General features: G+C 45.0%; 1 protein-coding gene across 1 annotated transcript; it reads right to left on the bottom strand.

Moving 5' to 3' along the window:
- Positions 1-333: 333 nt before the first annotated feature.
- LOC123119778 (probable polygalacturonase) lies at positions 334-4,116 on the bottom strand. The gene is made up of 6 exons (XM_044539703.1): positions 3,870-4,116; positions 3,223-3,522; positions 2,197-2,317; positions 1,924-2,098; positions 1,771-1,841; positions 334-1,390 (listed from the first exon to the last, which is right to left on the bottom strand). The coding sequence occupies exons 1-6, from the start codon at positions 3,879-3,881 to the stop codon at positions 720-722; spliced, it is 1,350 nt and encodes a 449-aa protein (XP_044395638.1). The 5' UTR covers positions 3,882-4,116; the 3' UTR covers positions 334-719.
- Positions 4,117-14,538: the final 10,422 nt, after the last annotated feature.

The raw sequence follows: 14,538 nt of genomic DNA on the forward strand, positions 1-14,538 counted from the left end.
CCAAGTGACGCCAGACGAGTACAGGAGACATTAGCTATCAGCCATCAGTGCCAGCTCCTCTCCGCGGCGGCCGCTTATTTTTATCCGGTGATTTGGTACTGATGCAGCTGGCCAAAGCTTGCACAAATGGCAACCCCCAGCATGATAGTATGAGCTTGCGACATGACATGGCGACAAAGCCAAGCCAATAAAGCCCCCCAAAGAGACAAAGAAGCCATCAAAACCGGCCTAACAACCCTATTGATACCAATTTATTTGACAGCCAGGACAAGGAGCATGCTGGGCTACAGGGGCCAGCCTGTGCATCCCAGGATAACATGTGAGGCTGTTCTATTGGATGCTCACAAGATGATGATGACAAGATGTACAGGGTCACCTTAACATATTGTATAATGTTTATTTTATATATGGCAATAAAATAAACAGCAATATAAACCAACTCTTTGGACTCGACAACCTACCGGACAAAATTTCTTACAGATTGAATGAACAAATGTAACTGTACAAGGAAACACCTCTCTGGACTCATCAAGGACGCCAGCCAAAATTTTGTATTATGAGCCTCAAAGCTGACTGTACGAAGCCCGATGATTCTTTGATGCACCTATAACGGAAGAGAATTTTTTTGGGGGAAAGATGGCGATGAAGCTAGAGCTAGATGTCTCCAGATTGTACATGGACAGAAACATGAAAGGATGAATATTGGGTGCTATATGCATTTACGCTGTCGCAAGGGCATGGTAGCTAAGGGTGGATGAGCAGATGGAGGAATTTGATGATTGACTGTGGAGGTCGGAACAAGCCTCGGGAAATACCGACTCGGAGTATCCAGAAATGTTGGAGCAAGACCAAGAGGCAGAATGCGCTGAATCAGCTATGGTGAAATTGATATTGGAGAGGCAGATATTGGTGAAAGGATCGCCATCGATTCCCGACAAAACTCCTGCAAACGAAATGTTTTTTCCAACCATGTCTTTTAAGGTGATTCCACTGATCTCCGGGAGTGCAGACAAATCAAAATGTTCATCAGGATGGCTTGACCAATCGCCGGTGAACTCGATTGCAACATGGACGTCTTCCATTTGGACATCTGATACTATCGCATCCCTTATATAACCACCACGGCCTGGTGCGGTCCTGAAGGATATACCTTTGGATGAACCATGAATATGAAGGTGATCAACATGAACATCCGAGATCCCACCAGACATCTCACTGCCAAATGCAAGAGCAGCTCCCAGTGAGGCTTGCAGATCCACTCTACTAATGTGAATGTCTGAGGTTGGCCTTCCAAATGTAATGCCATAGTTGTCCCACCCACTTTTTAATGAGATGGCATCATGACCGACGCTAATTCTGCTGTCCTCAATGCACATATTCGAGCATGAATCTGCATAGAAAACAGTACAGAAGTTATTCACAATCTTCAGCCATGCTACTGCAGTAGAACAATGTTCGCAAAGAACTTATACAAAAATAACACAAGCAATTTAAGGAAACAATAGATTTATCTTGCGGTAAGTAGATCTGAGGTATTTTATTCTGATTCCTTTCAATAGCAAGTAGGTTATTTTTACTAGCTCCTGGAACGCATCCAAATACATATAATGGCAACTCAAATTAAGTAGCAAAACACGTTTACTTGTGGAAAAAATCTTTATGTGTGTGAATTTAGAATATAAATATCCAATCAAAACCTAATAGATGATTTAGATTAAATATAATGTAAAGTCTTTTACTAAAGTAGCAGCACATGAAGAGCAGTGTTACCTGGGACAATTCCATTGGTGAGTGGAGCATCCAATCCAGTCTCGATTGTGACATTACGGATTGTTACATTGCTGGAAAAAAACATGTTAATACATCTCTCAAACACTAAGAATGGGTTTAGAATTATCTCTGGAAAAAAAAATGTCAACATACCTGCAATACACAGGATGTATACCCCATGCTGGAGAATCTAAAAATGTCAAGTTCGAAATCACAATTTCTTCCGAATCCTCAAACTCCACAAGATGAGGCCGGCTATAGTTCAATTTATTTGAGCGAAACCAATTCCACCATATCAAACCCTGGCCGTCTACGATTCCACTGTTCCCTGTAAAAATGTAATTTAAATGTGACTATGAATTGAATATACTAAAACAAATAACAAACCACATAAAATTCTGATGTCTGACAGAAGACTATATTTACCTGTAATTATGACATCGGTAACATTGTGCCCATTTATTAAGCTGCGATGCCTTGCACCCGGAAGATCAATTCCTTGGCCATATGATGGCAAAGGTTCCACAATTGGCCATTGTGTCACATCCTGCAGTGCAAATGCAAATTCATAGTCAATTTCAAATACAATGAGTATTGAATTAATTCCCGAGACTAAAAAGAATATATGAGGTATAAATAAGAAGTTTCTTCCTTTTATACTAATTTATGCTGCCTATGTTATCCTATTTCTCATAATTTCAAACTTCAAAATAATGTAGTAGAAGAAAACTCAACAAGACATCGTCCATTCCGTGATGTGCACAAAATATTGTGTATTACGGGCAGGCAATCAAAATCGGCCTACTAACAGGCATGATTAAAGAAAGCAGCTTGACTTCAAAACAATCCAAGTACAAATTGTTTTTCCTTGTTTGCTGGCCTCACATGGACAGCTATGTGTCCCCATCCGATGCCCATTTGTATTAGGAAAGACAAAACCGATGGGCAGATAGTCGAATATTGGGCCGCTAATGTTTATAAAATTTTATATACGCGGAAACCCATGTATAAGAAAATTCATAGTGAGATCTAAATATGCGCAAGACCAAAATAATGATTATACTAACACGAAAACGTATTTCAAGGTAAACATCACATATGACCTCTACCTAGAGACATGTCAAATGGTTCCAACTAAACATCTTTCACCAACCATACATAAACGAAGAAATAAGCTGACAGCTAAGAATATTGCAAGTTCCTAACAGTTCTCAATGTTAATGCAGTTGAAAGCGACAAATAAACCCACATTCATGCAACGATGTCTAAAAAGTCAATTGATATCAAGAAAACATCCTAAGCTCCTACTGTCAGTGTGGAACGAAAGCGGCAGGTATGCCACATCAATCCTGGAATAGGAGAACATCCAATCCGTGGAATCAGCAGCACTGCAGAATTCTCATGCTGATAAAATGAGAAGGCGTTTAACAAGTCACTAATGTGGAGAACAACCTCGGTGCCGATGATGACAGCGTCCTTCTCCAGGAAAAGGGTGAGGTGGCTGGTGAGGTTGAAGCTGCCGGTGAGCCACCGCCCCTTGGGCACGTACAGCTGTGCGCCGCCCTTGTCGGCAAAGGACCGCAGGTAGAAGATGGCGTTCTGGAAGGGCACCGTATTGACGGTCAGGCCGTCGCCGACGGCCCCAAACTCAGTGATGGTCACGCTATGTGGCCGCGGCCGCCCGCTGTACCGCGCACATTGCGCCTCCCCCTGCGCGAGCCCAATTACGGCAAGCAGCGATGCCAGAACTACCTGCAACAAAACAGAGCAGCACAAGAACACGAACCAGTCAGTACTAGTTTGCACTGCAACTCCATGAATCCAACACGAAGCTTCAAAAAAATTCCAGATCAATCAGGGAATCAAATTCGCAAGAAGCAAGAAACAGCGCGTCGGATCGCAAGATCTCAACAGGAGGATCTCGAATTTGGGGAGGACACCAAGCGGCGGAAATCAATAGCAGTGGGGCGCCCTAGCTCCCCACGGCGCCGTGCAACAACCAAACAGAACCAATCCGGGAAGGAAGCGCCGGGAAGAGCACCTTCGCGGCCAAAAAACCACAGGAATTACTTAACCCAAGCGGTGATAAACGTACTTACTAGACTCGCCATGAGTGTCCCCCTTTGCGGCAGAAGGGGGGGAGCGGAGCGGCGAACCAAAGGGCAGGGGCCGAGAAGACGTAGCTCCAGGAACCGCAGGAGAGAAAGACGAAGGCAAGCTGCTAAGTAATCGGCTTCGGACTGAGAGAGGAGGACGAGGAAGGGGGAGGCGGTGGGGAGAGAGAAGAAGAATAAGAAGCAGCAGCCCGAGCAGAGCTGAAGTTTTGATGATTGGGTATGATACAGCTTGGCTTGTCCTAGTATTTGTTTAGTCCTCTAGACTTTAGGCATGAAAGAAAAATGCATAAAATATTATGCAAAATCTACGCTTGGGACTAGAAGAAAGAGGGAGGAGTAATAAATCTTAGAAGAAAGAAGAGGAGAGGCTGACCAGTGACCAGCGGGCTCATATGGCGGTGGTGGTGGCGGCGGCGGCGGTGGCGGTGGCGGTGGCGAGCACCCGACGACATGCTCTTTAAAAGGCTCGCCGACGACCTAGTGGGTTCACATTCTCTCTCGAGCTCAGAGACGATGAGTGTCAGCGCTCGATCTTGCTCCCACTAGTGGTGATGTTCATCGGATGAGGTTGACGACAAGGTCTGACGAAAGGGATGGGAGAAGGAAGGTGGAGGGGTAGTAAGAGAGGAGAAGAGAGTCGGGAAAGAAAGGAAGAAAGAAAGAAGATGGCGGGAAAAAAGGGATTGATGGAGAAAGAAAGGCAGATAGGAACAAGGCGGTTTGCGCCCCGATGCGCCAAGGGATCATCTTGCCACAACGTCGTCCTAAATAATAAACTACTAGAAATCGTAGGTGAGCCAAAATCCTGTCACATAATGCTCGAGATAGAACTAACACTGCTATATACATTTTTTTCCATTTCTAAACAATTGGAAGGGTCCCAAAGGAAGCTGCATTAAGTCAAAGCGCTGAAAGTACATCTCACAAAAGGACTCGGTAAACTTAAAATTACAACCCAATCCCTAAAATATGCATGGATGTCCGTAGACCGAAAAGTAAATTTGCACCTGGGTCGTAATATCAACTTCTACTCAAATTTGCTCCGGCCATCGTCGGAGAGGAACCACTTGGGGTCATCGAACCACCTCCACGCTTCTCCAACACCGGAGAACCAGAGGAAGAAGATATGTACTCTAAGACAAAGTTGAATTGCCCCCATAAGGACACTTGCACGCCAGGAAGAGAACAGGAACCAACGACGATAAGCTTGACAAGCAAAAGTTCCATTAGGCCGCCCTGTGGCCAGAAGAATCACCGGTGAGGCTTTGAAGAGGGAGCATCGGCCGCCTCTTGCAACTCCCCTGAGTGATGTCAAAGGCGTCGAAGCCTGCCGTAACTTCGCCACAAATGAGCGTCAGTGGTGATGAAGCACCTCCTAACCATTGGAATTGGGATCATCACCCCCCTCCGCTTTGTGTGCGCCACTCGGTGGCCAGCGAAGCTGAGAAGGAAGGGTGATCCGACCTCCTGAGTAGGTATGCCAACGACCATGGATCATCGCTGACAGAAGTATGGTCGTATGCGACCGCACTTAGCTTGGATACAACAGAGACACGCTCCACCTTGGCATGATTCCATACATCTCTAAGGCACACCTCATCCTAGATATAGTATGTACATGACTTCCTCTTGCGCCTCTACCACCTCTAAACCCATTGGACTTGCCGCTAGATAAGAAAGTGGATCGGGCTATGGCCTCTTTCTCAAGAGAGACTCTCAAGTGGGCAACTCTCTCTGTCCGGCACTAGCCATCTATAGCTTGCATATTGATAAGCACAAATTCGGAAGCAAACCTTCAACAAAACTAACATGAATATCTTCAGATGGGATGACCTTTTGATTTCGGTCCATCACTTTGTCAAGGGTAGCGACTAGAGTCCACAACAAGACTCGGGGCTTCTTTGATTCAAAATGATTTATAGAGAAATTTTGAGGGACTAGATCCTTAGGTTTTTTTATATGTTGGTCGTTTGATTCGTATGATTGATGTCCATATGATTTTTTGTAATGATTCCTTAGTACTACATTCCATACAATTTCCAGCATCCATACAAACTTCTTAGAAAGAATATTTTGGTTTTCCCGTATATATCAAACAATCCAAAATCATGTAGGATTCTAATGGACAGACATTGAAACCGTTTGTTTTTACTATGTTTTTTGGAATCCTCCAAACCAAGGAGGCCCTGAGATATGCGATGCATGGAATAAATTTACCATCTTGTCTTATGTATACCACGGAATCCACCAAATTCATTAGTTTTGTAACTAAATTTATAAGTGGGTTATGTGTTTCCACGAATACTTTAGGTGGTATTTATGTTCACGGTGTACCCGTTGTTCACACGTGAGGTACCAATATATACCACGTAAAGAAATGCATATTATGTATAGTGATTAATTATGGGTCCTCGCCGACTTTGTTTTCACTCCCCCTTGTAAATTTTCTTTTGATTACTTCATGGCATGTCTTTTCTAGAATGTCATTTATTTCCAAGAATGGTGTAGTCTAACAAAACATCTGCCTAATACTTAAGCGCCTCGAATGGACAACATAATGAGGTCTGTGAGTGGAAAATATAAAACATATTACATGAGAATGCTATTCTTTCTAATTGTTGTAGACCTTTTTTAGGAACACTGCAGGAGCTCTGTTGATTTCGTTAAGAGAGAAAACAAATTCAGAGTTGGCTAGTTTATAAGGAACACAAAAAACCATCGAACAACCGAAAAAATAGAGAAAAACAAACGCTAAAACTAACCCAAATACACTACTAGGGAAAACCTTATACACAGAACATCATCAGTAGCGCCTATTAGACGGTCGCGCTACTACTAACTAGCAGCAGCGCGGGTAAAGCGATGTCAGGACCCCAGTCCTAAGCCACATCGATCTAGCATGTAACACATCATATCACTTTGCGGCCTCACGCATGGTATTCCCACGGGTGCCACCTTACCTGGCCCGGGACCGTTTGCGTCTTTTGGCTCAGGTATATGATAGTGTCGCTAGCATCCATATGATAGAGAACCCGGGCCGACATGACTAGTCGTGAACCCAAAGTGACACTAACTTACAGGGACAGGCATACATGACCCAGCAACGAACATGTCGGTCATCAGCGAGTGAATTCGGGCTGTAGCAACTGGGCTAGCAGGACTCCGGGAATCCGGGCTGTAGCAGGCTAACAGGACTCCGAAGACACCGCGTGACATTTCCCTGAAGGGACAGACACATGATCGAAGAAGGACACATGACGGCCAGTCTAAGTGTTCCGGAGCAGTAGCAACTGGGCTAACAGGACTCCAGTAAACCGGGCTGTAGCAGACTACCATGGCTCAGTGGAAGCACTAGACTACATTTCCCCATAAGAGAGGCTACCAAGGATAGACAACTAGGTTGTCGGATCCCACACATACCAAGCATTTCAAATCATACACGCAATATGCTCGATATGTGCAAATACAACATGGCATCACAACAAAACTCTGCAACTCAAAGTATTTATTCATTAGGCTCCGAGGAGCCAGATATTACAAACATGGGTCTGATGACCCAGCATTCAAGTCATACAAGCAACAAGCACATGCGGAAGCTTAACTTTTCTGAGTACAGACCACTACAAATGAAAAAGGCTGAGAAGCCTGACTATCTACAAGACCCTGCCGGGGGCACAAGATCGTAGCTAAGGTAACAAGCTAACGTTGAAGTCCACGCGGAACTACTAGCAAGACTGAAGTCTCTCTGCAAAAACATAAATTAAGCAAACGTGAGTACAAATGTACCCAGCAAGACTTACATCAGAACTAGCTACATATGCATCGGTATCAACAAAGGGGTGGTGGAGTTTGACTGCAGCAAGCCAGCTTTGACTCGGTGGCTATCCTGTACTACGTCTGCAAGTAACTCTTTTGAGGTGGCGCACACGAGTCCATATATTCACCATATCAATACACCACTATGGATCCGCTCCCGTCTCCCTACGAGAAGGCCATCCATAGCACTCACACTTATCTTGCGCATTTTAGAGTATCCACTTCAAGTTATCTATGAACTGTACAGGCAACCCAGAAGTCCTTTTACCGCGGACACGACTATTCGAATAGATCATTTATAACCCTGCAGGGGTGTACTTCTTCACACACGCTCTCGCCACTTACCACCATGTACACGTCGTGTATCTCGGCAACCTTCAAGCGGAAGCCTGGCGAGGGAGTCGGCCACGACCTGACTAACCACACAAGTCTCTAGTCCAGGTTTATCGCCTATTCGGGTTCCATCCGCAAGGAGATCCGGCCGGGATGTCGCTCACGGCCCCAAACGATGGGAGCAGGGTTCCCAAGCCCAGCATCCGGGTGCCACTTGGTACACCGTGCCACTGTGCCTAGTCTGTCCCAAGCCCACCTGTACCGGGTGCCACTTGGTAGACTACTAGCACTACCTACAAACACCAGAAACTAGTTGCAACTCCTGGACAGAGATCAGGTTGATTAATAAGCCGAGAGGGGCCGAGTTACCGGAACCCAATGTGTGGTAGTAGCTGTTCATGGATCACAAACACAGAACTCAGTTCCTGAGGACGGTTACAATGAGACAACCCACCATGTACTCCTACATGGTCTCTCACCGCTACCTTTACCAAATCGTGTTCACACACTTAGCTCTCAACAGTAGGACATGTTCACAACTTTCCAATTCATCCCCAATGAATCAGACCCGACACAACTCTAAGCAATAGCAGGCATGACAAACAAGCATGAATGAGTAGGCACATCAGGGCTCAAACAACTCCTACTCATGCTAGTGGGTTTCATCTATTTACTGTGGCAATGACAGGTCATGCAGAGGAAAGGGGTTCAACTACCGCAACATGTAACAGTTGAATCGTTGTTTTCCTAATGCAGTAAAAGAGAGCAGGAGCGAGAGAGTGGGATTGTATCAGAATGAACAAGGGTTTTTTGCTTGCCTGGCACTTCTGAAGATAGTATAGTTCTTCATCGGTGTCATTGATCACGTCGTCGGAAACATCGTATACTAAAAGGGAACAACCACCGGCAAACACAAAAGGAACCACAATCAATGCAATGCACATTCATATGAATGATATGTCATATTAAAGTACTGAATTGACCTAGTGCAACAGTTAGTCATATTCATTGAAGTGGAATTCAAACCTATAGCAAATTCCAACTCCAAAACTAATTACCATTTATTCCATAATCATGAATTGTCCTATTCAGTGAGGTTAACTTTTTCAAACATGCATGAAAATGCCATATTCAGATTCTTTGGATTTTTCTGATCATTTTTCATATATATAACTTATTTCAATCTGAGTTATAGATAATTTTCTATGAAATTTCGAAGTTTATACTATTTCTGGAATTTTCTGAATTTGTTTTAATCCAGAAATTCCTTTACTGCGTCAGCATGACGTCTGAGTGATGTCAGCATGTCAACTGACCGTACCAGTCAAACCTGACGTGTGGGTCCCATTGGCCAGTCTCACAGTGCTGGCTCGTGTCACACACAGGTGGGACCGGTCAACGTACACGTCAGCAAGGTCAATGCTGATGCGTGGGTCCAGTCGAATTAGATTAATTCTAACTAATTGCGTTAGCCTGTTAACTAAACCGGTGGGGCTCGTCTGTCATTGAGCCTTGGGGTTAAACTAATATGTGATTAGTGCTAATTAAGCAAGTGCCACGTCAGCCCGCCGGAATTAAGCCGACGACAACCAACCGAGCGGCGGTGGCTCGCTGGAGTGGCGCTAGGGCAGCGGCTGGGGCACGCTGAGGGCACCAGGAGGGAGCCCGCGATCCCGCGCATCCAGCGGAGGCAGCAGAAGGTCGTGTGATGGTCTGTAGTGGCGACGGCGGCGAATGAGGCGGCGGCCGGAGTTCGGCGAGATGCCCGTGCGGCGTTACAGCTCGCAGGGGAGCAAGCTGGGTGCGGGGGTGGGTCTCTGGCGGCGCTGGGAGCAGGGTGACGCGCACGGTCACGAGCTGCGGTGGCCCTGGCCACGCGGTGAGGAACCACGGTGGCGCGACCGCTTGGGTCCGGTGGTTAGCGCGGCTACGGTGCGCGAACGATGAAACAAAGAGGGGGACACGGTGTAGAGGCTCACCGCGCATTCAAACGAGGCGGAGGCGAGTCCGGGGGCGCGTCGGAGACAGCGTACGATCGCCGGCGATCTCGATCGGCCGGAGGTGAAGACGACGGCGGAGGCGGCTCTACAGGGCGTCCGGCGACGCACGGCTCGATGGAGAGGATGATGTAGACACGGCGAGGCTTGCGGGATGTCAGAGAGGCGAGGCCGTGGCGGTGGGCGCGGCAACAGCGAGCGGCGGCGACGGCTCGTTCGAGTGGGTGTGCGCGAGAGAGAGATAGGGAAGGATAGGGACGGGGAGAGCGAGAGAGAGCCGAGGGGGCGGCGTGGCGTCGCCAGGCGGGGGATTGGGTTGACGGAGAGCGCGACACGGCGAAGCAGGAGGTGGTGCGGTCGGGTGAGTGCGCTGGCTGCCAGTGGGCACAAGGTTGAAGACAACCTTGCCCCTGGTGGGCTGGGCCAACAGTGCCAGGCCAGCTGGGCTGCAAGGTGAGCGCCAGGTACGTTCTCTCTCTCTCTCTCTCTCTCTCTCTCTCTCTCTCTCTTTTAATTCTGTTTCTGTTTTTCTATTCTTTTCTCTGTTTTGATTTAGTAATAAAATGCCAAACCATTTTGTGAAATGCTGAAAATATTTGTGGGCACTTGTGAAATTATTTACAACAGCCCTCAAATACTTTCAGAATTATTTGGACATGTAAAAAATATTTATAGTATTTAAATGTCCAAATTCAAATATTTATGAATTAATTCAATAATCCAGAGTGTCCTAGAAAAATGCTCACCATTTTTTCCAGGGGTTTTAGCCCAATTCAAAAATGATGAACTTTTCTGCAGGGCATTTTGGGTTCATTGAAAATATTTTTTATTTGAACCTAGTTGAATTCATTTGGTGCTAGGGTTTGAACATCCCCAATTCAAATTTCATAAATTTAAACATGATGCATGGATGCTCACAAATGCAACTAAATACAAGCAATTCTAGGGTTGTAACAAGCGAGCACGCTACATGTAAGACTTAGTAGTAGCGCGCTCTCACTGGCGAGGTGCTACTGCTATGTGAGCCACACAACCACCCCGGGTCTAACTTTAGTAGCAGCGCGGTTTGCATAAATGCGCTACAACTCAAATTTAGCTGTAGCGCTTGTTCGGTTCCCGCGCTCCTGCTAAAACCACCTTAGCCTATACCCCATCCCGCTCGTTTCCTCTCTCCCTCACCACACTCTCTCACTCTCACTCCTAGACACTCTCTGGTCGCCGCCCGGTCATCACCGTCGCCCGCGCACCACCACCCCCGCTGTCGCCCGCGCTACCTGGTCATCACCGTCGCCCGTCGCCGGCGCGCCTCCGCCAGTGAGGCACCTCTTCCTCCCCCTCCTCCCTCCCTCCCTCCCTCCTTCATCCCCCCTCCTCTCCCTCCCTCCATCCATCCCTTCTCTTAACTAATGTAGGTATACAAATTTAGTAACATAAATTTTATGTCTTTTGAATAGAAATTTTAGTAATATAAATTGTTTAGGTATACAAATTTTTCAATATAGAAATGTATCGGAATGCCATATGAGAAATTTAGTAACATAAATTTTTAGTACGAAAATTTAGGTATGAAAACTTTTAGTAAGAAACATTAGTTATGCTTCTTAACCAAATGAAATATTCGGGTTATAAGATATATTGATTTATGTAGGTCTTCTGAATCAACATAATAATGTTTAGTTGATAGCTTATAGGGTTTATATTTTGTTTTTGTAGAAATCAAGGAGTGCCCTGCATCATCCCGTTGTCGTCCCCGTCACTGAAACCCTTCAACCTTGAGGTGAGAGCAGCCAAATCCCCATGTCGTTGATGTTGATGATGATGATGTAGCCAAATAGGATATGTGCTTGCCCAGGTGACCTATGTTTGCAGGGAACACCTCCGAGTGGCCTATGTTTTGCCGGAGTGTTGATTATTTTCTGTTCCAGCAAATTTCAGGCGCTCGATATGTCCTTTTTAGCAAAGGTCATGCTGGATTTTTCCGTGAATTTTAGCATGGCTTGTGCTAGAATGTAGGAAATATCGAGTGCCTTGGATTTACCGGAAAGAACATTAAACGACATTGACTTTAAGTCTGTTGGGACTCCATACATGACAGTCAAAAAACAATGAGGGAGTGTCCACCATATATGAGAGAAGAAGAATGTCGACTGTTGTCGTGGGGGTCGCTCTTCCTCTTCTTTCTCGTGATAGATATTTTGGTAATGCACGGGAAGGAAGAGAAGAGCGACCATCACTGACGGGCGAATATATCAGAGAGGGAGTGCCCACCATATACACCATGTGAGATGAGAGTTTTTAAGGAAGACTCGACAGACCGAAAGTCAACCTGTGATGAATATTCAGAAGTTTAATCTTTGAATTATGAACACAACAAATGTCTGATGACAATAGGATCCCGGAGTGCCATTACTGCTACGATGACCGGGGTATGTGCGGCAGGTTTCCTCACATGCAAAATGATAGGGTTTTTCATCGTGAAGCTGGACGAGACCTTTGATGTTTGTACAGTATGCAATGACAAGCATTTCATCATAACTAATATCATCACTTGTTCTTTTGTTCAACGTGTAATTTCTTGATTTTTTTTAAATTTGATTAGTACATCCCGTGCCATGCAAGATCATATGTATTACAGAAGCTCGGTTACAAAGACTTTGAGAATATGGAGACGAGGAGGGCTCACTTAAGAACTAAACATGGTTATGCGTTTTGGGTTAAGCTATACAATGTGGTCAATCACTCCCATTTCAGTTGCTCTAATTGGGAAGCTCTCTGCAAGGTATATGGATTTGAAGAGGGAATGTAAATAACATTTGATATTCGTCCCGAAGATGATGATAATGATAATATCGACATCTGCGTGGATGTGGATATGCCTCCAGTTTTGCCTAAATGTGAGTTTGTCAAACTAATTTGTTAAGTTAAGTAATTTATATTGTTAATTTAAAAATATTTGGTGGTCATCGGTACTAAACATCTTTATTTATAATTGTCAGCTTATTTCTTATCTTCCAAAAATACTCGGAAGGATGTAGACAGGACATACTACAGCTATGACTCCGAGCTTAATTGTGAGGAGAAAGGTTATCTTATCTCATTGATAGATGATGTTGAGGCCTTTAAAACCAATCACTCTATCCTCCCAAATTTTACTGGATACGTGCCACTAGTCCATAAATTGCATGATGGTAACTTCATTGCCAGAAACTTGGTAAGTTTTTGTTAATGATGGTAACTTTATTGCATACATTCTTCTTAAGTATATAAACTACATTGCTAACTATATATGTTACTATTACTTTTTTCAACAGAGGCTCCCGAAGGAGGTTGTGCCTTACATGCTGTTTACCGAAGGTTATATGCATATGGTTAGCTTACGACCAACTCCTTCGAAGGCTTACCATACTACATACTCGATTTCTTCAAATGATGGAAGGCTCAATATCAAAGAATGGAGCAAAGTGATGAATGCGCAAACACAACTAATTGGAGACAACATGAATGTGCGCAAGCCACAAGTTGGAGATAGGTGTATCTCCATTCTCCATTATGGAGATGGACCGGTTTATCTATTTTATGGTATTTTACCTAGGAGAGAGGAGTAGGTCCTAGGTATTAAGAACAATTAGTTAGTGTTGATTATGACTATGATGATGATGAGAAGTTGTTATTATGTGCTACAATGTGTTATGATGATGATGATTATGAGTTATTACATCATTGGGTGAAAGAACCGCGGATTAGTTTCAAGTGGATGGATCCAAAGTGACAAAGTAAAACTAATCCACAGTTCTTTCACCCAGTGATGTAATAAATCATTATGATGTAAAAACAATCTCTAAATTGTTACTGTATGAAAACTTGCATAATGGTGTATGAATACGACATAAAATAAAAAAGAAATAGAATACGTAATAATAGTAGTAGCGCGGGTATAGAGAAGCATTGCTAGTAACAACCAATAGCACGTTCTTAGTAAAGCGCTACTGCTAAGTAGGTATAGCAGTAGCGGCGGGTGAACCAACGCTACTTCTACCCTTTAGTTGTAGCGCCGTAGCAGTAGTGCGGTCCCCCGCGCTACTGCTAGCCCAACAACCAGCGCTACTGCTAGGCATTTCCTTAGGGCCAGTTCTTTTGCAGCTTATTTCAGCTTACTGTAAAAATAAGCCAAAAGCTCAAAAGAACTCATTTTAGGAGTGGAGCTTAACTTATTTCCACAGCCCTTCTCTTCACAATGGAAAAAAGCTGGGGTATGGCAGCTTCCCGCAGCTTCTCGCGGCAATCACTTAAAAAACGAAACGGTATATTCCTTTGCCCTCGCACTTGAACACAATTACGCAAGAAATGCCACCACGTCCCTCCCGTGTACCAGCCCCAAAGGAAAATCGCTCGCACCGCCCCGTGCCCCTGTTGTCCCTCTCCTCCCGCTATTAGGGTTTCCCCGCTGCCGCCGCCGCCCCCGGCCTCGCCTCAAGCCGCCACCACCGACCACTCTATCAAGCAGG

Source organism: Triticum aestivum, chromosome 5D (assembly GCF_018294505.1).
Source record: "Triticum aestivum cultivar Chinese Spring chromosome 5D, IWGSC CS RefSeq v2.1, whole genome shotgun sequence".
Taxonomy (NCBI): domain Eukaryota; kingdom Viridiplantae; phylum Streptophyta; class Magnoliopsida; order Poales; family Poaceae; genus Triticum; species Triticum aestivum.